The sequence below is a fragment of the Microtus pennsylvanicus genome, chromosome 8 (genome assembly GCF_037038515.1).
Source record: "Microtus pennsylvanicus isolate mMicPen1 chromosome 8, mMicPen1.hap1, whole genome shotgun sequence".
Lineage (NCBI taxonomy): Eukaryota > Metazoa > Chordata > Mammalia > Rodentia > Cricetidae > Microtus > Microtus pennsylvanicus.
The window spans coordinates 32,988,492-33,016,381 of record NC_134586.1 but is presented as its reverse complement, the minus strand read 5'-3'; the positions used below and the strand labels follow the sequence as shown (position 1 = coordinate 33,016,381).

Below are 27,890 nucleotides of genomic sequence, written 5' to 3'. Positions count from 1 at the left end.
TGGCTCCATGGAGGTAAACTTGAGCCCCTCCCCTGCGAATATTCACAGAGCCATTTAGCAAACAATAACTGATCATGGCTGTTAAGCAGAAGTGTGTTTTCAGACAGGGGAGGTGACGTGGACAGGCCTCACGCTGTGCCCTGTACTGTGACAGCAGCTGTCTTCCTTCCTGTGTGACAAACTCAGGTGTGTACCCCAGTGAGAACATTGGGGTACATGACAATTCACTCTCCAGAAGCCAGCAAAGTCTCCCCCAATAAGTCATTTGTGTTTGGCCCTGTGTGCTGATCCTAGTGCCTGGAAGCACTTGCTCCACGCCAGGTCAGCCCAGATGTTCAGGGCGCCTTAAAGGGCTCGCAGCTGCCAGCGCTCCCTGCTTGTAGCAGGGGCTTAAATAGCACACCTTACCCGGCCTGAGATGCCAGTCACCCATAGTCAGCCTGCTTGAGTCAGTTCCAGGAAACCTAGTTGTGTTACAGGAAAAGCCAAAGACAGAAGCTTGTAAGGGCAGCACATCTGTAAAGATGTCAAAATTCTCGAGCGGGCAAGACAACGCAATAAGGCCCACAGGAAGTGCCTCCAGCTGTGAGGGGCATGCATAGAAGTGAGGCAGGATGGCAGTGCAGATGATACAAGACTACTGCTCTGGATCTTCGATCTTGGAGAAAGAGCTTCAAGTGAGCACAGATATTACTCTAGAGTCCCATAATGGTCATAAGCATGCTACGCAGGGGTAGTGCCCTGGTCAGGAGGGTTACAGGGATGTTGGCATCGCGACATGACTTACGTGAATAGAGGTATGGTGTTCGGATGGCCTGCCTTACCCGACTTTGAGTTCTGATTTGGCCCTGAGGAGGCAGGACTAATGTTCTGTAACCACCAACTTGAACTGCACTACTCAATCTCCCAAGCATTCTTTAGCATGTATAGATGTGCACACCTGCATGCTATGAGGTACCAGCCAGAAGATCTGCTTCATTTGGGTCTCACAACGGAAACGAAGCTCGTGAGGTTGCTTCGTTGTTTTATGCAGCTGACCGCCTTGAAGCGGAGTCCATCAACAAGTGTTAAACACCTGTTCAGACCTTGGGACAGTACAGGGGTGGGGAAGCCTGGAGAGAAGCTGAGAATGCAGCCAATCACTGAAAGGTCTCTTGGCACTGTGGCACAAAGTTGTCATTTATAAATACACTGGGTCACATTCATACACGTGTGGCCCAGGTAACCCAGCTCGGACATCTCTGGAAGCTATGGCATGTGAGTAGATGTGGGTTATCATGGAGGGAATGCAGCTCAGAGACGGTGGATGGCTTGAGGTAGAGAGAAGAAGGTGATGTTGGGAAGGGCCCAGAGTGTGAACCCTCCTATCTCTTCGTGGTAGGTTTGGGAGGTAGAGAAATTGGTGATGAAACCCGGACTGCAAGCTCTATGGTCAGAGCCAGGTGTAGTACCACTGAGGAAAAGGTGAAATACACTAGGAATGGAGGCTGGAGGAGAAAATTCATTCCTCTGAGTTCTATCAAGATTGCAGTTGCCCATGAGAATATACGGGAACATGTCTGGGATGTCACTGAGGTGTCTGGGCTCCGAAGAGGCATGTGGAGTGAAATCACCTCATACATGTTAGGATTCTTTATCCATGGGGCTCTGATGGACCCCTAGGAATTCTATAAAAATCATGGGGTTATTTAGGTGTGTGCACTTTTTTACACTCAGGGTCCATAGCTACCATCTGATTTTTGGTTTGTTTGCTTTATGAGACAGCGTTTCTCTATAGCTTTGGGGCTTGACCTGGAACTCACTCTGTAGACCAGGCTGGTCTTGAACTCACAGAGATCCGCCTGCTTCTGTCTCCCGAGTGCTGGGATGAAAGGCGTGCGCCACCAGTGCCCAGCTCCACCATCTGATTTTTATTTTGTATCCCACTCCTAAAAGGACAAAAGGCTGACTGAAATATTTCTCCTGAACTAACTTGTACCATTATTTTATGCACTGAAAAGTGCACTGTGCCTCCCATCAAGATGGAACAGAGGTTAGGAAGTCGGTTGGTGCTATGCCGCATGAGAGTCTGGCACACCAACATGGGCACTTGCTGCTGTGAAGGTTCTCCCACAGGCTCCTCAGCATGGCTGGCCTTGGATTGCCAGCCGGCACATTATCAGGCGGTGTGTGCTTAGGCCACAGAAACAGACCGTGCTACATTCTCCTCTGCCCATGGATATCTTCTGTGCTTGGATCTGTAAAGTACTGGGTTGCCTCAGGAAAATGTTGAATTTTAAAAGTGGATTCAAGATCATGCTTCTAAAGTTTGCTTTTCATCATCAAATTCCACCAGCCTATTTTGATACCTTTCTGCAGAAAAAAACATAGTGCCATCTTTTAAAGACATTTGAAGTGCTTTATCGTAGATTTAGTGTGTGACGTGCCACGGCTTGTATGTGGGGTCAGATAACAATTTAATGGAACCCATTCTCTCTTTCCATCACTGGCTTCTGGGGATTGAACTTGGATCCTCAGGCTTGGCATCTAGTGCCTTTATCCACTGAGCCATCTCACTGACTGGAAACATTCTAAACGTTAAACAAGTGGTCTAAGTTATGTTAAATTATTTTAACCAGGCACCAAACAGATGGTTCAGTGATTATTAGCACTGGCTGCTCTTCCAGAGGACTCAGGTTATGTTCCCAGCACCCACAAGGTGGCTCACAACCACCCCTAATTCCATCCTGTTCCAGAGGATCTAATGACCTCTTCTGGCCTCCAGAGGCATGCATATGGTAGGCAGACATTGTAGGTATCCACATAAAAAATTAAAATTTAAAAACTTAGCTGTTTTAATTAAGAGAATGTGTGGCTCATGTATAGTTATAGGGGTGGCAATGGTCTTGGTGCCTTGCAGTCTAATAGTTTGGTAAAGGACTCTCACTCCCATACGCATCCTGCCATGATGTCATGAGGAATTAACCAGGGCCAAGCTGATGCAAGTGTCATTGCCCTGATATCTCCTGAACTGCTACCTACATTAGCCTCTTCTCTTTATGAAGTTAGTGTTTGATGATAGTAACAGAGATTCAAAACCATGTGTTATAGAAGGTGGGCAAGAAGCTATGTGAGCAAGAGTTGCTCAGGAGGAGAATGCAGGAGAAGGTGGAGGAGTGGCGGTGAGCTTTGGAAGCACCAAGAGTTATGAGATTTGGAGGAGAAGGAGAGTGAGGCCCAGAAGACCAAGGTGTGAGTGCGCACCAGGGCTGGCGAGCCCAGTGAGGGCAAGAACCAGAGTGTGGAGTTCTAGAACTTCTGAAAGTAGCAGGTTGTGCTTCATCCATTTCCAAAGTTTAATTCAAGTTGAGTGGGAGAAAGGAAGCTACAATCAAAAGAGACACAAGGGGGCAAGTAGACACCATAGTCCAGTCAAAGGAGACACAAGGGGCAGGTAGACACCATAGTCCAGTCAAAGGAGACACGAGGGGCAGGTAGACACCATAGTCCAGTCAAAGGAGACACAGGGGGGCAAGTAGACACCATAGTCCAGTCAAAGGAGACACAAGGGGCAGGTAGACACCATAGTCCAGTCAAAGGAGACACAAGGGGCAGGTAGACACCATAGTCCAGTCAAAGGAGACACGAGGGGGCAGGTAGACACCATAGTCCAGTCAAAGGAGACACAAGGGGCAGGTAGACACCATAGTCCAGTCAAAGGAAACACAAAGGGCAGGTAGACACCATAGTCCAGTCAAAGGAGACACGAGGGGGCAGGTAGACACCATAGTCCAGTCAAAGGAGACACGAGGGGCAGGTAGACACCATAGTCCAAGGAGAAAATGGAAGGAGGTGTAGGCTTAGGGGAGAGTGTGAGGACTGCAGGTCGGAGCATACAGATTTGTAGATCCTTGTGGACTTGTGCAAAACCCAGGAAGATGCAATCATAAAGGATTTGAAAATATAGGCCTTAAACTCTGGGGCTCCCACCAGCTGGTGAGTGGGATTAGAAGGTACTAGCCTATCCATAGCCTCAGAGACCATAGGAAGAAAAAGAGCTGGGGTGTGGCTCAGGGGAAGAGCATTTGTTTGGTGTGAGTGAGGCCTTGACTCAATAGTAACACACACACACACACACACACACACACACACACACACACACGATCTGAGTATGGTGACACACAGCTTTAATCCCAGCAGTCCAGAGCCATAAGCAGGTAGATATCTGTGAGTTCAAGGCCAGCCTGGTGTACCTAAAGAGTTCCACTCCCTCCAGGGCTATAAGAAAGGGGTACAGGGAAAGAGGAAAGTGAGGCATCTTACTCTATTTTCCATGGCTGTAATTAAATACTTGAGGCTGACATTTATTTATTTATTTATTTGTATTTGTATTGGTTGGTGTGGATGTTCGTGTGTGTGGGTGCACATGTGTGCATGTGTGTGTAGATGCCAGAGGTCAACCTCATGTGTTTCTCTTTAGGAGTCATCTATCTTTCTGAGCCAGGATGTCTCTCTGACCTCATGCTTCATGTTTTGAGGGTGGGCTGGTTGACCAGCCAGCCTCAGTGGTCCAGTTGTCTCCACCTTCCCTGTCCTTGGATTAGAAGGTGACTCCACTGTGCCAGCCTTTCCCATGGGCTCTGGGAATCAAACTCAGGTCCTCGTGTTTGCACATAAGTACTGTGACGGCTCAGCTCTCTCCCCAGACCTGAGACTGACCGCCTTACAGAGATTTTGCTCATCAGAATTGGTTGGTTGGTCCATTATTTAGTTGATTAAGAAAACACATTATAAAATGAAGTGGGGCCAGAGACTTTTCAAATGGGAGGAGAAGCAAAACAGAAGGGTAATGAAGGGAAGTTTTAAGTCTGTCAAGACAGAATAGAATCAGAACTAAGAAACTGTCAGGCTGGACTTTTAAAGATGAGCCTGGTGTCTTCTGAGATGCTCGCTGAGTAGCAGTGGGGCAGAAAACCAACTGAGACAAGAGTGGTGTGTGACATGCCATTCTTCTCTGCCATGGATCTCCAGAGAGCCAGGACACACAGAGTGACACACACGGCACTGACAGACAGGGGCGCGCGCGCACACACACACACTCACACACACACACACACACACACGGCACTGACAGACAGGGGCGCGCGCGCACACACACACACACACACACACTCACACACACACACACTCACACACTCACACACACACACTCACACACTCACACACACACACACACACACACTCACACACACACACACACACACACACTCACACACACACACACACACACACACACTCACACACACTCACACACACACACACACACACACACATACACACACACACACACACACACACACACACACACACACACACTCACACACACTGGTAAATCCACCCAAGGGAATATGTGCTCTTTCTTGGGGCACTTGGTTGCTATGGTGACAGAAGCCTTCTAGTCCAAGAAGATGGATAGGGCTTAAATCATTATTAGTCAAGGAACTAGGCATGTTTTTCAGGCAGTAAGCAATAGCTCTTAATACCAGAGTAAGCCTGGCTGGGCACAGTGGCATATTTATGTTACTCAGGCTTGTTTTGAGATTGTTTCCATTTCTGTAGCCTTTATGGTGGAGATGTAAAAATCAATAGCACTGTCTCTCTAGCTAATCTTAATTCGCCATGAAATAGGCTTAAACCCTTGGCTCCTGGATCTGGTCATCTTTCGATACCCTGTGGACAAGGGTTTCAATTGGACTCAGCTATCCTAATGAGCGTGCAGAAATGCCTGCTGTTTCAGGACCGTGTCACCCAGCATGCAGGGCTCGCTTCTGTCCTTGGAGGTGACGTTTTCCCAGGCTGACACAGTCTGCCTTGCAAGGATTTGCTCCCAGTGCTTTCTAGATCAGGACTAGAGCCACAGAGGCTTCCTGTGACCCTCAAAGCCTACCTCCAGGAGCCCCACTCCCACAATGCTGTGGATCCCACAGCTACCTTCCCAACATGGTTGTGTCTATTCTAGAGTCTCTCAAGGATGGGGTACTCCAAGCTCAGGATTGAAACTCAGCCTCAGAAATAAACTCAGGGTTTGTTTCTAAAACTCAGGGTTTGTTTCTAAACAAACACAGGGTTTGACCACAGTGTGCCCAGCAAATCTGTCTGTAGGTAGAATTCAGTAGAATAGTCTCAAGCGGAAGAGTGAGACAGCCTCAGTTCTATGCCAAAGGCCCGCTACAGACTTGTATGGTTATGTGTGTGGTGCTTACCTGTCCTGAGCCAAGATCTGAATTTCATATTAGCCTAGTATTTACAGACTTAGCAAGAACAGCGTCAGAGCCTGTGAGGATACATACAGCCCTCACTGCTGAGCGGCTCCGAGGAAAGGCACGGCCAGCTACGTCAACAGCTGCTACAGTTTATACCTTAAATGGCCCCCAAAGGCCTGCATGTTAAAGGCCCAGTTATCACCATGGCAACATAGGGACATGGTGGAACCTTTAGTAGGTGGGGCCTAGTGTAAGGAAGTTAGGTCATTGGGGGTGTGTCTTTGAAAATGATTTTGTGATTTGGGGATCTAGACTTCTGCCCCTCTTCTCTCTGTACTCCCTTCATCTTCCTTCTCTTCGCTCTTTCTTTCACTCTTTTCTCTCCCTTTCTCTCTCCTCCTCTTCCCTAACTCCCTTTTCCTCTTTCTCCCCCTCCCTGACCACAGTGATGATGTAAACGGGTCTCCTTGCCCTCCCTCATGATGTGTCTGCAGACCCCATATAACCAGACCAAACCACCACAGGCCAAACCTTCTGAACCCACGAGTCAATTTAACCTTCCCCCCTCTAAGCTGTCTGTCTTGAGTGTTTGATCATAGAGTTGGAAAACTGACTCAAACATCAGCTAACTGCGTTATGAAGCAAGATGAAGCAGAGATGAATAAAACAAAGAAAGTTACCATCTACCATAACTGATGTGCCAAGGTCTGCTGCTGTGTACAGATTGGCTTGGTTAACTACCAGAGTTAGCATAGAGGTGAGCACTGTCACAGCAAGAACCTGAGGCTCAAAGGACAGACCCAATGAGTTGGGTTACTGTCTTCACTGTCAAAAGAGGATGGAACCCCAGAAAGACTGACTGACAGGAGTCCAGCTGGTGTACACACACACACATACACACACACACACACACACACAAAAACGCACACATACAACCAGACGTTGGGTGTGTGTGTGTGTTGTATTACTGTGCTCAGTGTTGTGTGCTGTGTGAGGGAAGTTCATATAGACTGGGTGAAGGTGGCCATGATGAAGGAGACCATAAGAAAGGGTAGGACAGAAGCAAAGGCCTCTGGCAGGGAAGCGCGGGAAAGCATGGGTATAAAGATTCTAATTGGATCACAGGGAAAGACTCTCGTACATGTGGTGGTCAGGGGACTGGGTTTAGAGTCAGGTGGATCTGGCCTGAAATCTTGTCCTTTCCTGGTTGTGCAAGTGTGTTTCCTTCTGGACATGGTCATAGGTTTTGTTTTATGCAATTAGACCACATAGCAACACTGTAGATAGAGTGGATGAGGAGGTTAGTGCCACCGTCAGTGGCATCTCTTGAACTCAGCACATTCCCTTCTCAGCCTTCTACTTCTGCCCAGAATGGCCTTGATTGCTGGACTGTGGATGCATGGAGTTCAAGGTTAGAATGAATCATGGGTGGAGGCGATTTTTATGGTCCCATTCATCATAAAGAAGACAGCATTCTCCAAGCTTCTAAGGACCTGGGCTCCTTGCCCACTCTTTCCCAGGCCCTAAAATTCTGCGTGGAGTCCTGTGACCTGCTACAGATGATGATTCTCACTGGCAGACTGCTTGGGCTGATTTCTTATACCCACCTCTGCTTCCTTGCGGAGTCAGGGAGTGATAGCCATGCATGCATCTCTGTGCTGTGGGTCACCTCCTCTCCTGGCCCTTTGCCCCTAGGCTTCCCCAGCCAGTGAATTAGCTCCTCTTTCCAGTCCCACCCTGAGTCTTTTAGTGAGGCGGTCTCCGAAGAATTTTCCAGGACCACTGTCCTGAGCCTCTCGTAGCTGAAATGGGACTAATGCAGCCTCTGCCTGAAGTCTACATTGTTCCCTACACACAAAGGCTACTCATTTGCTAGGATGAGAGGCCACTCCAGCCTTTCTCATGATGGAGTGACGGTAACCTCTAATCTGCCTTCATCATTTGTGTGGAAATTGACCTCTCCTCACAAACCGGGAAGATGTAAGCTCAGAGAACCATGCACACACCTTGTGCATGGTGAGGCACCCTAAGTGCAGGTCCCTATATGCACTGCTCTTGAACCATGGCAGAGAAGCTTGAAGCTTTAATTTTATAGCTGAGCCCTTCCTATTTGTTGATATTCATGGTTGACTCCAGAGGTAGCAGATGGTCACTCTCAGTGGCCTACTTCTGGGATTCTCAGGTCATCGTCAACATCTCTGTGTGTCTGTGGAAGGGGCATATGATCTTCTTAGCCAGTGCCTTCATTTAATAACAAAAGATAAAGACCCAGAGTGGGAACAGCAGCACCTTCCCAAGGTCAGAGAGGTAGCTGGTGGCTAGTTACATTCTATATTGGGCTAAGGCTCATCCCTTCCCTCTTACCTGATGGACCAGCCACAGGAGTCCAGCCTTCTATTCTTCCTCTTGCCTAACTTAGGGTGTTTCCCACAGTTTCATAGCCTAAGAGACCTTGTCTTTATTCCAGCCTACACAAAGGCAAGGTGGAAGGGTACTGTCTTGCCCTTTCCTTCATGGGCATCTCTTGGAAGTGGTACACAGCACTTTCATTTGTGTCTTATTGGTCAGTTGTTATCACATGGCTACCTCGCTGTGAGGGGACTTTAGGATTAGGCAGCCATGGGGTCTGTTGAAAATGAGGAGTCTTGGTCTGGGGAGATTTTTTTTAGCCAACGAAGAATTTGGATCCTAGCACCCAGATAAAAATCTTGGTGTAGGAATTTATGCTACCATCCTTGCAGCGGGAAAAGGATGTCAAAGACTTGATGGCCAACCAGTCTGGCCAAATCACTGATCTTGATAGTGAGTGACCCTATCTTAGAAAATAAGATAGGCAGTGATTAAAGAAGATGTGTCAGCACACCCACCACACACACACACACTCACACTCTTAAGAGAGGTCTCATTACTGCAGAAGAGGGAGTAGATAGTAGGGGTCCCTCATGGCATTGTAGTGAGTTCCAAGGTCTGATCCCTACACTAAGCTGGGCCCTTCTCTGATGCTGTCGCCCAGCACCTTCCTCTCTTCCTCCTTTACCCACTCCAGGGATGCCAGTCCGGGATGCATCCTGAAGTGGCCCAGTGTTTAATGACAGTCATTATTAAAACACCACCAGTTGGTTGTTGCTTAGTAATTCTCTCTCCAACTGCCCAAGGAAATACCACTCTTGTTAAAAATACATTGCTTCCATAGGGAAATACCCTTATTGTCTTGTGAAAACATGACACTATCTATTTCAGATTTGGTCACTTAGAAGTATGCTTTCCCCAACATACACAAATTTTGTTAGAATATTCTTGGGAAATAGCTCTAAAAGTAATATAAAAAAATGTGGGAAGCCAACTATGTTTATGGCAGCCTCCACTCTTCAGATTCTCATCTTCTCCACTTCTTCTCAAAGTCTAACAAGTTCTTAGTGGCAGGTATGTCTGACTACTTGGGGACTGTTAGAATATTCTTCCATGGGAATTCTGGGAGTCGTTCTCAGAAATCCAGGTAGGAGGACTAGCAGAGATCTAGTGACCATCAAGAGAGTGGTTGTCTAATGACTGGGTGTTTGGTGCTGTGCTTTCTAGCCTACAGGACAGGCAGATGTGCTGGAATGACCATCTGGAGAGGTAAATGCGCAGGGGCTTGCATAGGCTTTCTCTGACCAGAGGTAGTGATGATGAGTTTCTGTCAAAATACAGTCAAGCCAGAGGCTCTGTGTTAAAGGCAAGTGTGGAAAGCATGCAGAATCTGCAGCATGAAGGTTAAGGCCAGGCATGGAAGGCTTGCAGAGGCTGAAGCATGGGGGCTAATGGCAGGGATGGAAGGCATGCAGAGGCTGAAGCATGGGCAGGTCAAACTTCCTAGTGCTTCCTGCTGTGCCCCAAGACAAGCCACCTCCCTAATTGTTGAGGAGTCAGTCTGCAGAAAATAGAGAGAAATCCACATAATCAGTGTCGAAGGCAGGTTAGAGATGACAGTGTGAGCTGTCGCTGGCACCCTGAAGGTCTCAGCTAACCGGAGGCATTGCCCAAGGCTCTGTACAGTTATCGCAACCCAAATCAGTGTCAGGACCGTGGAGAGCGCCACGGAGTCCTGGTTCTTAGGGAAAGCTCACACTTGACAAAGGACTAGTCTCTTAGAAATGCTGAGACCTTAGGAGGATCTCACATAGCATCTGTCTGATCTTTCACTACAAACATGGAAGGAACTCTATTGATGGCGAGCCTCAGAATGATCTTATCCACATAAAACACAAATAAGGGCATCCAGTCACATTGTGAGACAGTCGCTTTCTTGGCTGAGTCCAGGAGGGGTTGACTTAAGGTTAGTGTCTCTCAAACCTGTTTCCCTTTCTTTAGGTACAGACAGAGCACCCCAAGATAGGCTTGGGTCTGAATTTATTCTTCTCTTATTTAATCACATTTAATTTTACAGTTACCATCCTGTTGGACTCAGAGATAACTTGCTGCCCATGGCAGCAGTTCAGTTTCCTTGTCATGTCTGGTAACATAAAAGACACGCTGACGTTTAGAAGATTCAGGTAAATAGCAAAGATTAGCACACATATGGGAGTCCAGTTGTGGAGTACAGTGTGGGAGTGACTGGAGCTTGAATTAGCCTGTCCTCATCTACTCTGTATTATACCCTTTCCCCTACTGCAGAATGGAATCAGCCTGAGAAGCCCCACATTCTGCATCTGCTGACCCTGTGGACCTAGGCCTCTGTCCCCACATCAATTTCCAAACGCCCTTTGAACAGCTCTCCACTTTATAACTCACCCCATTGTCCTGAAAAGCATAGGGAGGGGAGACCTTTCTACAAACTCTGTGGCATTCCCAGTGACCAGACAGTCTCCCTGCTATGGAATAAATAGCTGTATCCTGGAAGTAGGGGGAAAAGCACCCCAGGATCCCGGTATTGGGATGCAAATGAGCAATTAGAGTCAATTAAGACAGGATACAGTGTAATTACCACAATTATGCGACCTTTCTGTGCAGAAGGAGGTGACCTGATGCAAGGGGATTAAATAATAGAGAAACTCTTCATTAACCTAGGGGTGGGCTTGGGGCACAGAGGCCTCATGGCCTAGGCCTAAGGAGGCTGACAAATGGGACCCTCCTCCCTGGGTCTGAGCCACTGCTGGCAACAGCAAGGAACAGCCTGGCTGGGACTACCTTGTCAAAGAACTTACTGTGCCTGTCTGAGACACCCCATCATCTAGCATAGGCCCAAGTGTTGTGACCACCTCCTGCCCCTTCCAAACATATCCTGGGTTCCCAGATGCCTTCAGAAGAACCCTACTCCTTGCCAGGGAGTACCTTGATCATGAGACCCCTGACTCTCAGAGTCTGGCCTGGGGGGGGGGGTCTATTACAAGGGAATTCCTTGATAACTTTCCTTATGAACACACCTAAAATCCAACACTCACCAAAACCAGTTCATGGGGCTCCAGCATTTCACATGGTCCTAGTGCAAAAGCCATATTTTAAATGATCAGCATTCTAGACTAAGTTCATGGTTCTGCTCTTCCAGCCAACAAACAGGGACTGTGTCCATCTCACATGCCCCCTATACTCCGGGACCTGTGGATGGAGCAGAAATCACACATAAAAGTCCATTCTTCCATTTTAGAAGTCATCACTTTGTAAGGCAAGGCAACCCTAGTATTTGGTGCTAGAGAGAGCTGAGATGGCTCAAGTGAAGGGTGACAGCCATTGCATAGGAGTGAGGACATGGCAGTCCTTATAACGACATCTTGGCTGGCAGTTTTTGTTTGTGGGGTGAGATGTCACGTCTGAGGTGGGCAGGGATATTTTAAGTCAACCACTGTGAGCATCTGCTTCCAGAGTGATGGGGGAAGCTTTGTTAACCAATCACCTCTAAGAAGTGGAACCTAATTAAGGAGCGGCTACCTGGAGCCCAGGAAGAAAAACTGGGATGGGCCAGGTGCCTGCTCTCTCTGGGTGATTCCCGCGGGACACAGAGGAGCTTGGACTTCCCATTCTCATGGCATGAGTTTCCCCTTATAATAAGTAAAGATATAATTGTTTATCTTCAAGCTGACCTGGTTATTTACAGTTCAAGTTAACATTTACAATTGGTGGCCCAATGTGGCCAACTAACTCCACTTTAAAACCTGAGAGAGCTTAATTTTAAACACAAAAATACAGTTTGGCACAGTCTTTTGCTGTTTTCTACCAGTCTTTTCCCCGAGAGAATGTTGAGCACCAAAGACACTCCACCTGGAGCTTGTTTTCTTCTTGACAAAACTGGCCTTTGGGCAAAGAAATGCCCATACCTCAACCACTGAAAAGATACATAGTATCCGTAAGTAGATAAAACAGGACTGTCAAATCCTGCCAAAACAGTGTAAGATAGTTTCAAGTTTCTTGCCTTAAAAAATGGTCTGTCAGTCATTTTAGGCCTTAGCCAAAGTTGGTTGCTTCAATGTTGCAAATGAGACTTTGGGTGATTGCCCAGGTAGCCAGTTGTCTCTGTCATTTGTTGCACATTTTGGAAGTTGCTTGATTGCACTTCCTGCTTACTCAAGTAATATTGTTTCCCTTCTCAGATCTGCGATGTGGTTGAAGATTAGATAGTCGTAGTTACCTTCCTCATGATTTAGTCAAGCTTATTTCCGATGCAATAAAATGTTTATTAAAACTTTTGTTATGTGTTCCTTGCTTAATATTGCTTATATTGTTTGTAATTTTATATTTGGTATCTGTTCCTATTGTATATGGTTGTATTGGGTTTGAATCGATCTTGTTTAGACAAAAGGGGGAGGTGGTGGGGAAAGCTTTGTTAACCAATCACCTCTAAGAAGTGGAACCTAATTAAGGCGTGGCTACCTGAAGCCCAGAAAGAAAAAGTGGGACGGGCCAGGTGCTAGCTCTCTCTGGGTGATTCCCGTGGGACACAGAGGAGCTTGGACTTCAAATTCTCGTGGCATGAGTTTCCTTTATAATAAGTAAAAATATAATTTTTATCTCCAAGCTGGCCTGGTTATTTCATGAATTGAGTTAACATTTATACGAGAACTGTGAGATGGGACAAGGACATCCTGGTGGAGGGCAGAACATGTGACCTAGAGGAAGCTCAGCCAGCTGTGTGGGGACCCAGACACACAGAGGGTGAACACTGTGGGTGGCCTTGAGCTGGCGATGGACTCTGTGAACAAAGGGAGGCTGGGAAAAGGCAGGGGACTTGGAAGAGCCTGGCATGCTCCCTAGCAGTGAGGAACTGGCGGTGGGGCTGGGTGAAGACTTGCCAAGTCACACAGCAAGAAGCAGAATTGGATGCTCACACTCACCACCAAGACTCGACCCTTTCACTGCACCCCACCTTGAGCATAGTCTGCTGGCTGAGACTCACAGGACAGAGATGAACCAGATATTTGTTGCTGAACCTAGCAGCAGTGTGGACAGCATTGGACTGTCACAGTGACCTAGAAGGAAGGAAGTGAGGGACCCTTGCCGTGAACTCAGAATACAGTGAATGGGCCAAATGGGAGGAATTGCCTATACTGGCATATGGGGACAGCTGAGGAAAGAGCATTAACTTCCCCATCACCCCAGTGACCACCTGGAAGCTTCTAGATGTTCAGAAGGCATATTCTGTGTCTATCCCGTATCCCTGGCCTCTGCCACTCCTTCTTGCCCAGGAATGCCCAGCTCCAAACTACTTTAACAGACATGTCTCAAAGATTTGGGAAGTGCTTCTCTCAGCAGCCTTCTTTTCCTGTTTGACCCCGCAGCACAGTATCCAGACACTGGGGACTCAAACCCACGTGCACACAGTCTTTCATTAAGAAAACTGGAAATGCACAGTGAGACATGGAGTATCAGACATAACAGATGGGTTGCAACACAGCTGGAGTACTCCATGGGTTGCTCTGAGGCTGTGGGCAGGCTCAGCTGCAAGGAATGCTGTGATTGATTAGTAGTGACTGACAAGAGCACAAGTGGGTGCCAGCACGTGTTGTTTGTGGGCAATCTCTTGACTGCCAGATCTATGTGCTAACAGAAACAGATGCTCTCAGGGGGAAAAAAAGTCAAAGACAACACAAATACCTGGAGTAACCAAAAATAGAAACACATCAGAAGGGATTTGAAGAGATATTACATTTTCAACTTTGACCTCTGTAAGCGAGATTGCTCTTATGTTTCCTGACTACTCAGACCCAAATAATCACACGAAACTATATTAATTACAACACTGTTTTGGCAATGGTTCAGGCAAATTTCTAGCTCTTATATATTGAATTCACTAATTTCTTTTAATCTATGTATCACCATGAGGCTGTGGCGTACTTGTAAGGTTCTGGCACCTTGCTCCTTCAGCAGCTACGTGACATCTGCTTGACTTTGCCTTCTTTCTCCCAGCATTCAGTTTAGTTTTCCTGCCTAGCTATATTTTCCTCTGCTACAGACCAAAGCAGCTTCTTTATTACCAATGGAAATAAAACATATTCATAGCATACAGAGGGGAATCCCCTATCATCTGCCCTTTTCTGTCTAACTAAAAAGTAAGGTTTTAACATTAGCATAATAAAATTAAATATAACAAAACAGGTAGCAAGCAAGAGTTACAATATTTACTCTATTTGTATTAGGCAAAAATTTAAAAAAATGTTCTATCATCTATCTTATCTTTGTGAGCTTAAAGTTTTGTATCTAATTTATCTTTTATTATAACCAAGGGAAACTATAACTGCCTTCAACTCCATCAAAGACCCCAGCAGGATATACTATTACCTAAGTAAACAGGAAATGCATTATAAACAACTTTCAAAGTTCAAGAAATGACAGGACATTTCACTGCTTGTACAGTAACCCAAAGTTCTTCTGTACCATTGGGGTATCCATATTTAGCCTACATACCCATAGTATCTGGAAAATTTTCCGTGAAACAGGAAATTTGAAAGACTGTTTTGCCTATATTGGCAGTTTGTCAATCACTTTCTTCTGTATCCTGCAGAATGTCTGGCAGACTCTTTTATAAAGCAGGAACCCTGAAGGGCTATCTCACCTTCTTTAGGCAAGTTCAGAAGTTGTTTTTTGTGGGCCCTGCACGTCCAGTTTATACAGCATACCATCAAGCAATCCAGGCAAGAACAATTTCTTGCCCAAATGAAAAGCCTTGTCACATGGAAAGCAAATTTCATAACAAGCTTCTTCAATGTTCATCAACTTCTTTGAAGTAATCGATACTGCAAGAAATACATGTCTCACTGTCAAGAAAAATATGTTTTTAAAACATTTTAAATCCCATATTCTGTAGGTCTTTGAAGTGTTGAAGATTATCTATCTAACTGAAATATATCTCTAACTAATGTGATTAAAATTTGATTATTATAAATGACTATTAATCTGTAATTTTTAATTATACATTACATTTTAAATGAGATGCACAATACCTTAACAAGAGCAGAAATACATACACACAGCATAACAAAATAAACCTTAAATTTGTATCAATAGACCAAGATCCATACCAATACAAAATATTTATCTCTATATCATATCTCCCTTATTTTCGATAGAAGTTGACTTTGCCCATTAATCATTTATAACTATCCCTTTTAAAATGAAAATAAATATTTGTAAACAGTCATTTTGGGAATTTGGGCATAGTTTTCTCTTAATTTCTTCCTGCTGTTTGTTGGGTGAAGTATTTTTAGAGGGGGTCTTGCCCCATCAAACCATGCTAGTCTGGAAGGAATCTGTAAGTCCCCATCCTATGTGGAAACAAATGCAGAACCTCTCTTCCAAAGTAGCATATCCTTAGACTCAAATTTTGAAGTCAAGATACCTTTAAAATATATATGTGTTGGTTTAACAGCCTGTACAGTGAAATGTATTTCTGTACTCAACTCATTCACAATCAAAAAATTCAAGGAAAATACAATAATATATATAATACAGACTCTCTGTGTATTTTCCATCTTTATGTGGTTTAATTTTTTACTCTATTACTTTTTAATTATTTTTACTCCTTTAATCTTTTGCTCTCTGTACTCCTTCTCTCTCAAAAGCCCATGTACATGCCGGGCGGTGGTGGTGCATGCCTTTAATCCCAGCACTCGGGAGGCAGAGGCAGGCGGACCTCTGTGAGTTCGAGACCAGCCTGGTCTACAGAGTTAGTTCCAGGACAGGCTCCAAAACCACAGAGAAACCCTGTCTCGAAAAAAAAAAAAAGCCCATGTACATTTATCTAACACTGTGACCCATTCAGAGGTATTTTTTTTGTCTGAATCTGCCTTATTGTGTAGCTGTAATCATTGTCTAACCAAGAGCACTTTGAAAATGGTAAGCAGCTTGGTCGCAGTGGCCTTGAATGCTAGCTCCACCTCTCTTGTCCTTTTTATATGGCAGAGGTATGTTTACTAACTGCTCTGCCATCCATGCTCATTGCCCCAGCTCCAGGGATGCAGCAGATCTATGTCACCACTAAACAACTTGTAGCACTCTGTGCACAAACTCCAATGTTCAGTAGCAGGAGCTCCCAAAAGAGCCAGAGTCATTTATGCCACCAGTACAAACCAGGAAGCCATTTCTTAAAGGAGCCATGCCAGTGATTACAGCCACAAACAGAGCCTATCTGAAAAAACATGCAGCTACCAAAAAGCTGTGTTTGGCTCCTGTTTCTGTGGCCCTCATCATTTTAAGCTTTTTTCGGGCTTATGTGGATCTATGCCAGATGGTAGGCATCATTTTGTAAATGGAGGCTACTTTTTCATTTCTCGACCACTCAGACCTGAATGATCAAACAGAAATTATATTAATTATAACATTGTTTGGCCAATAACTTAGGTGTGTTTCTAGCTAGCTCTAACATCTTAAATTAACCCATTTCTATTAATCTATGTATCACCATGAGGCTGTGGCCTACCATTAAGTTTCCAGCATCTTTCTCCTTTGGTAGCTACATGGCATCTGCCTGACTCCACCTTCTTTCTCCCAGCATTCAGTTTAGTTTTCCCACTAGTTCTATTCTGCCCTGCCATAGGCCCAAGCAGCTTCTTTATTAACCATTGGCAAAAAAAAAAAAACATATTCATAGCATACAGAGGGAAATCCCATATCAGACCCCACTCACACCTTGTGTATATTGTATAATGATGCTCCCAAACCACCTTTTGTATCCCTATTGATACGGTCAAACTTTGGCTTATGAGTGAATCTTGGGTAACACATATCAGCCAGTAGTTTCTCTCTGCCAGTAAACTTGCCTACTTGTGGTGTGTGGGTAGCTCATTTGCACATTATCTTTCCTTTATGGTTTTATTAAAAGTGTAAAAATGGGTGCCGAGAGGATCTAGACAGTGTCCACCACAAGAGATGTTTGGGTCATTGCCAGTCCAGCAACTGTCGCAGCGGCAGCAGAGACCGTGATGACCGCAACCACAGCAGCTATTATTCCAATACCACATTTTTCTCAATACAGGGTCACTTCTGCTAGAATGGCCTTCTCTCGGACCAGTAAAGGAATGATAGCGGGTACACAAACTAACAGGGCAGCCGAGGAGCTTCCATCCCAGCAACTGCTCAGGCTGCAGTCTCTGGAAGAACAATCAAGAACAACATCTCTCTCCCCCAAAGTACTATTCCAAAGTCAGCAGCCAGCCCATGGCCGTACCACCACATGCTAATACCACCTCTTAACAAATCTGGACTTTGGCTGATACACTCTCCCCAAAGCAAAGCTCCTTGCAGATCAAAGTTGGCTGCTGTAGGCCAGCAATGGGGAGCTGGGATAGGTCCATGATCGTGTGTCATATTACTTTTTAAATCCTTCTTATTCATGGAATACCGAATATTTCTCAGTCCCACAGTCTTGCTATATGTAGCATTTGGAGTAAAATCAGCTATGGAAGCATTACTGAGTATCACACAGTGATGTAAAAATGAAGAATTTAGGGGTGATTCTGTACCTTAACATGACATAATATATCCTGAAGAGAAAAAGTGTCATTAACAGGAGCTTGTTCAGACAATTGGTGGAATAAAAAGATGGTTATAAAGGACTTTAAAAAAACACAAAAACAAAAAAAAGTGTAAAAATGAAGGTTATGGACATCAGTTAGGGACACATGGCTGTTCTAATGTAATACAGAAACAGAACACCTACTGGGAGCTGCAAATTGTGGCATTGCTTCAGAACCATCATTGTGAGGCTCAAGCTACTGTCTATACTGCCTGGGCACAGTGAGGGTAGTACATTTGGTCAGGTCTTAGGGAGTCAGTATTCCAGTAACTCTATCCACTCTGTAGAGACATCAGAGGAAAACTGACAAATTCAGCCTCGCCAAAGTGGCCTCACAGACTAAGGGTAAATTCCTATGAATGTGAGTCGTCCTTATGGTTTACATTCTCATCCTTCAACTGTGTGAGCAAGGACTCATGGTGGCTGAGCTGGAGGAAGAAAATATGGGGAGCCTGGGACATGGCAGCTCCTGGCCACTGCATCTGATCCACACGTGGGTGTTACTAAATCAGAGCAGCTAGGTTGTCACTCTCCGCCTGACTTGTAGATTTAAGCTCACTGAGTATATATATATATACACACACACACACACACACACACACACACACACACACACACACACACATATACAGGAGCCAGTGAGACGGCTCCAATAGTAAGGGTGCTTGCTGCCAAGCCTGACAACCTGAGTCCAATCCCTGGGACCCATGTGATGATAGGAGAGAACCTGTTCCTGTAGATTGTCCTATGACTTATACCCCACCCTCAACATACACCCATGCCCACATCCACATAAAATAAATGAATAAATCAGTATTTTAAAATATTTAGTTTTTCTTATGTTTTAAATTATGTATAGATATGTGTATACATGCGCACACACACACATACACAAGCATATGGATCCATGAACATGAGTGCAGGTGCCCTCAGAGGACAGACGGGTCAGATCCCTAGGAGCTGGAGACATGTACAGTTCTGAGAACCAGACTTGAGCCACCTGGAAGAGCAGCAAGGGCAAGTACTCTTAAGCACTGAGCCATCGCTCCAGCCATAACAAATAATGTTTTAGAGAATAGGCAATGCTGAGTGTCTGTCATTGACAAGGTCTAGAAAGCTATGTGGAAAAGGAGGTTTTTTGTTTGTTTGTTTGTTTGTTTGTTTTTTACAGCAATCAACTCACTGGCCAGCCACCCTTGTTGGTTGATGGCTGACCTTTTTATTGCTGTTAATATCCACTGTCCACTCCAATTGTGTGTCTGACTCACATACTCTTTCTCTGGATTACAGTATGTGCTGCTGTGTGTGACAGTAAGAGAATGCACTGGTCATATGACAAGCCTGGGAGCACATGGTTTGTTAGCAGCCGTGATGCAGGCATTGGTGGGCTGAGGGCTGGGCTCCAGGCAGCACTATGGTTGAAAACCAGAGATAACATCCACCAACCTTCCAGATGTGTCCATAAGAGGCATTGTTTCCGCCCCCTGCTGATCCTCATGTCCTGTTGTTTGAGGGCTGTGTTTAAACCTGTGCTTTGTGCTAACCATATGACTGGGCTTCTCTGAGATGGGGAAATTAATGTGGAATTTTTAGGAATGTCATGATCATCTCATGTATGGTGGGGTGTTCAGATAAGTGACCTTGGGAACAAGCTGATGTGGCTATGAATGCACACCCAGCCTTGATTTATTAGCTGGGTGATTTGGGCAGGGTACTGAGCTCTCTGTCCTTTCTCATATATAAAAGATGATAACTCTCCATGCATGGAGCACCATCTGCACTTGCCCAGTGTGCAGCTATGTGTGGTGAGCAAAGCTAGTACTGCTATCATGTGCATGTATGTGTGTACAGTGTCTGTACAGTCAGGAGTGTATGTGTACATGTGTATCTGTGCAGGTATGTGTGTAACATGAAGGGGCCTGCTTGTTGGGGTTTATGTCCTGCCCAGTTCCCCACAACTGGCAAGCCCCAAAGAAAATCACACAGAGATCTCCATAAGTTAGCTCAGGCTACTCATTAGCTCTTGTAGCTTATATTAACCCATTATTCTTATCTATGTTAGCCACATGGCTCGGTACCTTTCTCAGCGGGGCAGCTCACATCTTGCTTCTTTGGAGTCTGGGCAGGAGTGGGAGGAATGGATTTCTTCCTTCCCAGCATTCTCCTATTCTCATTGCCCCGCCTCTATTTCCTGCCTGGTTGACCTGCCTATACTTCCTGCCTGGCCAATCAGCGTTTATTTAAGACATGATTGACAGAATACAAACAATTATCCCGCACCATATGTGCATGTATGTATATTTGCATATGTGCCTGTTTGTGCATGTGCCTGCTTTTGTGTCTGTATATGTGTATGCTGTGCATGCCTAACATGCTTTTCCCCCTTCCCTCCATCCCTGGTTTCCATGTCCTAAGTTCCTACTCCTTTAGTCTGGGAGAAGCCCACACTGACTTCACCTTTCATGGACTGCTGTCTCTCTATGTCTACCACTGAATACATTATCTGTCTCTGTGTCTGTCCTTTCCACTAGCTGGAAGCCTCTTAGGGCAGAGAGACCCGCTGCGTGACTCTTCCTCACCTGGGCATAACTTGGTACCGACCACACAGGAATGGCTTAGTGTTGAGAGAGTGGATAAAGAATAAGTGAGAAGGTGAACAAAGGAATAATGTGAAGGACTGGAGCCCTGGCCAAATCAGACCCAGCCTGCACAGAGCAGGAGGTGGTAGCAGAGGCAGCCTGCTCAGAGCACACGCTCTCCCTGTGATACCAGCAAGCTTGTGCTGCATCTGTGTGCACTGAGGGCTATGCAGAGCTAAATTGGAATTTAAGAATGTCCCTGGCCCTTGAATGCTGATAAGCTCCCTTCTAAACAGCACTGGGGAGGTCTCAACAAGAGACAGAGTCTAACCTGGCAGACACTGAGTTCTGCAGGGTCCTTCAGTGGGAGGAGTGGCTGGCACCTATGTTGGGTTCTGGAGTCTGCAATGTGTGATGGGTTGGTCATCTCTACATGAGCAGAATTCAGAACGAGGGCTCCAGGAGGGCTATGTGTCTGCTCTTAAGTGCACTGTCTCTGTTCCCACAGGAATCTATGGTTCAGTCTCTCTTAACTTCTCTGGGTCCAGGCATCTGCCTCCAAGCAGACCAGGCCCAGGAGTTCCTAACAGTGCTGCATCCTTCACACACCCTCAGCTTCCTACGCCCACCCCCATCTCTGCCCACACGACCATCTCCCCCACGTCCCAGCCTATCTTCGGTTATTAAAATACTGTTTGTTTGTTTGTTTGATTGATTGATTGATTTTGAATTTGATTTTTCGAGACAGAGTTTCTCTGTGAAGCAGTCCTGGCTATACTGGAACTCACTCTGTAGACCAGGCTGGCCTCAAACTCACAGAGATCCACCTGCCCCTGCTTCCTGAGTGCTGGGATTAAAGATGTGTGCCACCACTGCCTGGCAAATTTTATTTTTTATTGAGAGCAGTTACTTTCAAAACTGCAGGTCTTGGCCCATTAATAAGTTGTGAAATAGATTTAAGAGTCCTGGCCAGGTTTGAAAAGATGAAATAGAGGCCCAGCAAGATGGCTCAGAATAGGGTGCTTGTTGTCAGCCCGACAAACTGGGTTTGACCCCTGGGATCCACATGGTAAAGGAGAGCACCGATTCTTGGGAATTTCCCTCTGGCCTCCACACGTGTGCCATGCCATGCACACAGCCACACACAATAAGTGTATCAGTCTTTAAATGACAGAGTCTCATAGACAACATTAGCAAGTGTCCCATGTGGAAGTGATTTGGGAAACTTCTTTTCCAGAGCTCCGTGATTTCTGTTTCTTTCCGTGAGTTTGACACCCACTGCTGTCCAGCTCCTCATATGCCCTCATTATACACTCTCCTAAGGTGTAGGTAGAGGAAGACAAATGGGTGTATGTGGGCTGGGGGCCCCTCTCCCCTTGGCTCCTGGAGAGGCCACCACTGTCACTCCTTTTTCTAATTCTATTTATTGTAGTAAGAATCTTAACATGAAATCTCCCCTCCCAGTAATGTTTAAATTCAGGACACGTTGTTGTTGACCATGTACAACCTTGGATGATGCATCTCCTTCTCATGTTCGTCTTGATGGACAGGAATGTCACATTCACTATGACAAAGACGACAAGGGAGGCACCATCATCCCACGCTTTGCTTCTGTGAGTCTAGGTTCTTCCTGTCAGTAAAGCCATATAGAAGCCACATTAGTGAATTCAAAGAAACTCAGGAAATACTGAATGGAGGTTTGCATTGGAACTGAATGTGTAGACGTTTTCCTCGTCACTCTTCCCCAGATAACGTAAAGTGCCGATTGCCTGGTGCTTGCATTAGAGCAGGTATTGTCAGTCATAAGAGATGACTTGCTATACACAGAGGATTGTGGGGCTCTCTGCAAACATGGTGTCATTTGATGTGAGAGACGTGAGCATCCATAGCTACTGGCAGCTATGAAAACAAGACCCTGTAGATGCTCAGAATCAACCGCCTTGCTGAGCCTGGGCTGTGTAGATGGATACAGAGAACATGGTCCATGCATCTAATCAAATTCAGGGCAGCATTCCTAAAGGACAATCCGCAGCACGCAGCAGCTTGAGGGATCAGTGCTGAGAGAAAGAAGCCCATCATTCCCACTCTTGCCTAACTCTTCTCTCTCTCCTCCTGTGCAGGTCGTGTATGTCACAGCCACCTTCCCCTACATCATGCTGCTGATCCTCCTGATCCGAGGTGTCACATTGCCAGGTGCCTCTGAAGGCATCAAGTTCTATCTGTACCCGGACCTCTCCCGGCTCTCTGATCCACAGGTAAGGATTGTAGCTTAAAACACGGTGTCACCACCAGTCACTGAGGCTCAATGGCCAGGTAAGTAGGTGGAACCCTGTGGCCTCCGGGATAATAATTGTTAACACATCAATTAAACACATAGGAAAGCAGATGTGGTAAAAATACAGGTGGAGAACATTTAAAGGTGACTGTGTGGCCTAGTGCCATGGACAGTTCTTAGTTAGTGCCTTCAGTGCAGCATCCCGCACAGGACTGAGAACTGCAAGTCAAGTCACCCTTACCTGCTGTGCTTAGGATCAGGCTTTTTGGATTTGAGGCTTTTTCTGAGTATTGGAATATTCACATATATTTGATAAGCATCTTGGAAGCATAAAGTTTATTTGTTTCATGTATGCCTTGCATGTGTGCTTTTAGTTGTTTTGCATGTAAAATAAAATCTCTTGCCATGCTGAAAATTTCAGACTTTGGTTTGTGAGATCATAGATACCCATCCAGTACCATGGTTTCAAAACAGCATTCATCATGTTTTCTTTTCTTTCTTTGTTTGTTTTGAATTTTTAATTAATTTATTTTTAATCATGCTGTGTGTATATATGCCACATATGTGTAGGCTGGAGGAGGACAGAGGTGTCAGATCTTCTGGAAGCTAGACTCACAGGTGGCTGTGGGAATTGAATTCTGGTCCCTGGAAGAGCAAAATGTGCTCTTAACCACTAAGCCAGATATCTCTCTAGCCATCACCATAGATATTTTAGCTAGCTATACCACCATTGTATCTAGGCGTTCTTTCCTGAGGGGTCTGTGGTTTGTTGACAGCACTCATGGTCACAAATGAAGGACATACTAAACTCCAGTTAGAACTTGATTTAACAAACTTTTTTTTTCCCTGCCTGATGTTACAGACCTGCCACAGAGGATCTTGGTGAGAAAGTAGGTCCTTACTGTGATTAACTTTCTTTGTTGAAAAATTCACACCAAACCCACCCCCAGCCTCATACAAAGACTTGGAGAAACTGACTCATTTGTCTCTAGTCTTTAGTCAGGCCTAGATTATCCCAGTCGTAAGTAACACGTGTTTATGCCTGAGCCCCTCTGGGTGGGCTCATGGTGAAGTGTCTGGGAGTGTGTTACACAGAGACCCCTCATCAGCCAAGCCCTCAGTCTCTACTCCATGCCAGAAGCCTTCAGGGAGTTTCCTAGACTCTAGCCCAGACCCCTCTCTACTGGGCCCAGGTCCACAGTATATATAAAGTAGCATATAAAGCTACTTGCTCAGCGTTGGCTGTGTCCACCAGGAAGTGCCAACTTAATATAGAAACAATCACATGAATCGCACAGAATTGATGTCTAACTTTCAGAGTTTGAAGCTTCCAAGAGATTTCAAGTCCGTGACTTTTGGCTCCCTCTGTCTGGGCAGTGTGGATGGAAGGATTTGCAAAGTACTGGTTGTTTAGTGTGACTCAGAGTTCTGTGACAGTGAGTGATGAGGCCAGGGGAGAGGGACACATGCTCATCTTTACCAGTTTGCCCTGCCTCGGGGTGCCACTGGCCTCCTGTAGCACATCCCAGATCACAGGCAAGGTCCCCAGGACGAAGGGAATTGGCTCCTGACTGCTGGCCTAGCCAACTATAACTCTGACAGCAAGGTCTCTACTGAAGCAGCAGTTTTGGGCTACACATATCCCATCATGGGTTCATCTTCTCTTGTTCGGTCTACACTTTTGGTATCAATAGAAGACAGGTTCCTGCCTGTGTCCTCTAACCACCCCCTTCTTCCACCTTGGGCCTTAACGTCCATGAGCCATGACCATGAGCATCCTCAACATGACGTATCTAGACCTTGACAATCATCAGGGGGCCTGGATCTTGTTAAAGATGCAGGCTCCTGGGGGTTTACTTTCAGTGAGTCTGGGATGGCTACAGGACAACCAGGTAGGTAAAGAGCCTCAGCGATGATTCTGATAGCTAGAAAAGGTTGGGGAAATTCAGTTGCCACTTCCTCAAAGCCTTACATTCACACACAGATACACACAGATATACATATACCAACATACATACATATACATACACACACATACATACACAGAGATGCAGAACACAAATATAAACACACAGAGACATACAGACACAGAGAAAAACTCATATGTACACAGATAAACATGCATACAAATACACATATGCCCATACAGATGCACAAGTGTACACACATACAGACAAAGGAAACACATGTACCTCTACACAATTGAACACGCAGAGAGAAACACATGCATATGCACACTGGTGCACACACAGAACTTGTATACAGATGCACACACTTGTATACAGATGGACATGTTCACACATATGTTCACAGATGAGTACGCATGGACACACACTCTGAGAACATGGATGAATCAGAACACACACAGTCTGAAAACACAGATGAACCAGAGACCTAGGAATCTGCTCAGCTCTTCTCCGACCATCTCAGGTTCCCACTGTCTTCCCTTCTAAGCTTTAATTGCTCCACCAATGACCTGAAAAGCCGAGTTGTAACCTCCTGTAGTCATGAGCCAATAAAAGATCGTTCCATGGCTATCTATCTTTTCTGAGAGCCAAGGAAGAGACCTTAGGAGGGCAGGGAAAGCCTAGAGCTCCAGGTCATTGTCAGGTCAAGCTTCCAGTCTCTGAGCCTTGGCCCCAGGCTGTCCATCCAGAGCATCAAGGTGTGGGGGCTGAGCTATTGGGTGAAATGATCAGCAGAGGAGTATCTCCTGGTTCGGAATCACGGCAGCCCCATGGGCGGCTGAATGATTGCTGAGAGTTTTCTCACAGAGGCTGCAGGTCTGTGCACCACAGTGTGCAGTGTGCTAGATCCTGGTCCCTGGAGTCCTCAGCTTGGGAGAGAGGACCGTCAGGTCAGGATACGGTGAGATCAGAGACCTTCATCCTGTGCCTTTTCCTCTTGGCTCACGGTTCTCACCTGTCTATTAGGGTAAGAATGCTTGTCTGCCCTGCAGGGTTGCTGCAGGCACAGTACATACATGTGCCCGAGCCCTTGCCTTTCTCATCTGCTGCCCAGCACCAGGCCTGGCATATAGTAGGACCCTGGATCATGTTGGCCTATATCTGGTTCTGAGTAGGACAAGTCAGAACCCCACAGCCCAAGAAGAGGGTGGCTTTGAACTAGAAACCGAGGCTTTTACTGTGGATCCAGGAAATTCAGTTTCTTGTGAGGAACTTGAAGGGATGTAGCAGCTCGCTCACTGTGTGTGTGCCTGTGACTTGCACTCCATGGTCAGTGCTTTCTAAACATCTGTCTGTCTTCACTGTCAGCCCTGTGTTTTCTCTGAAGTGTGAAGCGCTCCAAGTCCATTTTTCCCCCTTACATTTTCACTTTCTGTCTTTTCCGTCTTTGGAGAGCCAAAGGGATCTTGCATTGTCCCTGCCCCAGATTTCTGCTGCTCTCGCTGGTCATTGTGTTTCAAGTGTGTGTTTTCAGGGCGAGAACAGAAAGGCTTGTCACAGATCCAACTCGCGGGTCTGCTTTCCCAGGAAGGGCCCTGAAACAGCACTTCCCTGTGCAGCCTCCTCTGTGGAGGAAACAGAACCTGAGGACGAGGTGTTCAAAATCCTGGGCCTCAGAACAAGACATCTCCCCAGCTCCCCATCCCACAGGAGGACAAACCAAACCACAGGAGGAAGACAAGACCCTGGTTGGAAACCTTCTGAACCCTGAGGAAGACTCTATGAGATCACTGCCACCTGGTGGTAATATTCTCTGATTCCACATCAGGACCCAGAATAAAAAATGGCCTCTGGCCTGAAACACTTTCAAACCAAAATATCCATGTCTCCACTGATTTAGAGATAGCAGATTTTTTAAAAAATGAAACATCACTGGTGTGTAGGCCACTCCCTGAGACTGGAAGTTCTGCAAAGTTTTCTTTGCGTATGTGCGGCTTTGTATTAAGTATATCTGTAGCACGTGGTTTGTCGTCTTCATCAGGCCTAGCCAACCCATCCCACAAGGCTTTTATCTTCAGGGAAGTTCCTGTCTTCTGGAAGAGACATCATTAGGTCTGTAATAACAATGGGGGGGGGGGGACGACATTCCTGTGGATTGGAACTGGCCTGCAGGCACACATCTTACCTCCTGTCCAAAGACAGCAAATCTCCCCTTTTGCTTGGCTCACAGAGTCAGGATTGCTGGGCTCCTCCTTGGGGTTCTGTGTACCATAGAGATGCCATTGAAGCATTGGAGCCCCAGGTCTTCTCAGGGTGAAGCTCTGTGGTCTTTTAGCCGGTTCAGCAGTAGTAGGGTAGGAGAGCTGCCGCCATGGCCGTCCAAGAAATGATACTGACTGCTGGAGCGTGGCACCAATCACACAGCACACACCTAGCTCACCACCTAAAACGTAACTACTGATGGTTTTCTACTGAAGGCTGACCTTCTGCCAGTCCCCACAGCTGTCTTGTCTCTCGAAGTCACTCAGCCACCAAATCATTACTGAAAACCATCTTGTTCTATGTACGGGCAAAGTTCTCACGGGATGTAAGCATAAAACCCGATTTCACAAATGAGGGAGCTGAGGTTTTATATCTATCCCTGAGTCCAGTGGCTTGTGACCCAGCTGAGTAAAGAGCACAGTACCAGAGCCACCATGTCTGACCACCTGGCTGCTCTGTCTTCCCAGTCCCAGCTGCCCTTCTTGATTCTAAGGTCACTCTTTGCTAAAATTCTAGATGCCTCTCATCAGGTAGGTTTTGTACCCACCAAGAAGCCACTTCCCATCCTGTGCCAGCAGGCTCCTTGCCTGCAATTTGGAGCAATTCTCCAGCCACTCCCTTCCCAGTGTTAGACAAACATATCTT

General features: G+C 46.0%; 1 protein-coding gene across 1 annotated transcript in view; it reads left to right on the top strand.

Annotated features, from left to right (window-relative positions):
• Slc6a11 (solute carrier family 6 member 11) overlaps nt 1–27,890 on the top strand; it is a 123,310-nt gene that overhangs the window by 43,583 nt on the left and 51,837 nt on the right. Inside the window, exon 6 of the mRNA XM_075983141.1 lies at nt 22,922–23,056. Coding sequence (XP_075839256.1) covers nt 22,922–23,056 — 135 coding nt within the window. The remainder of the gene's footprint in view (nt 1–22,921; nt 23,057–27,890) is intronic.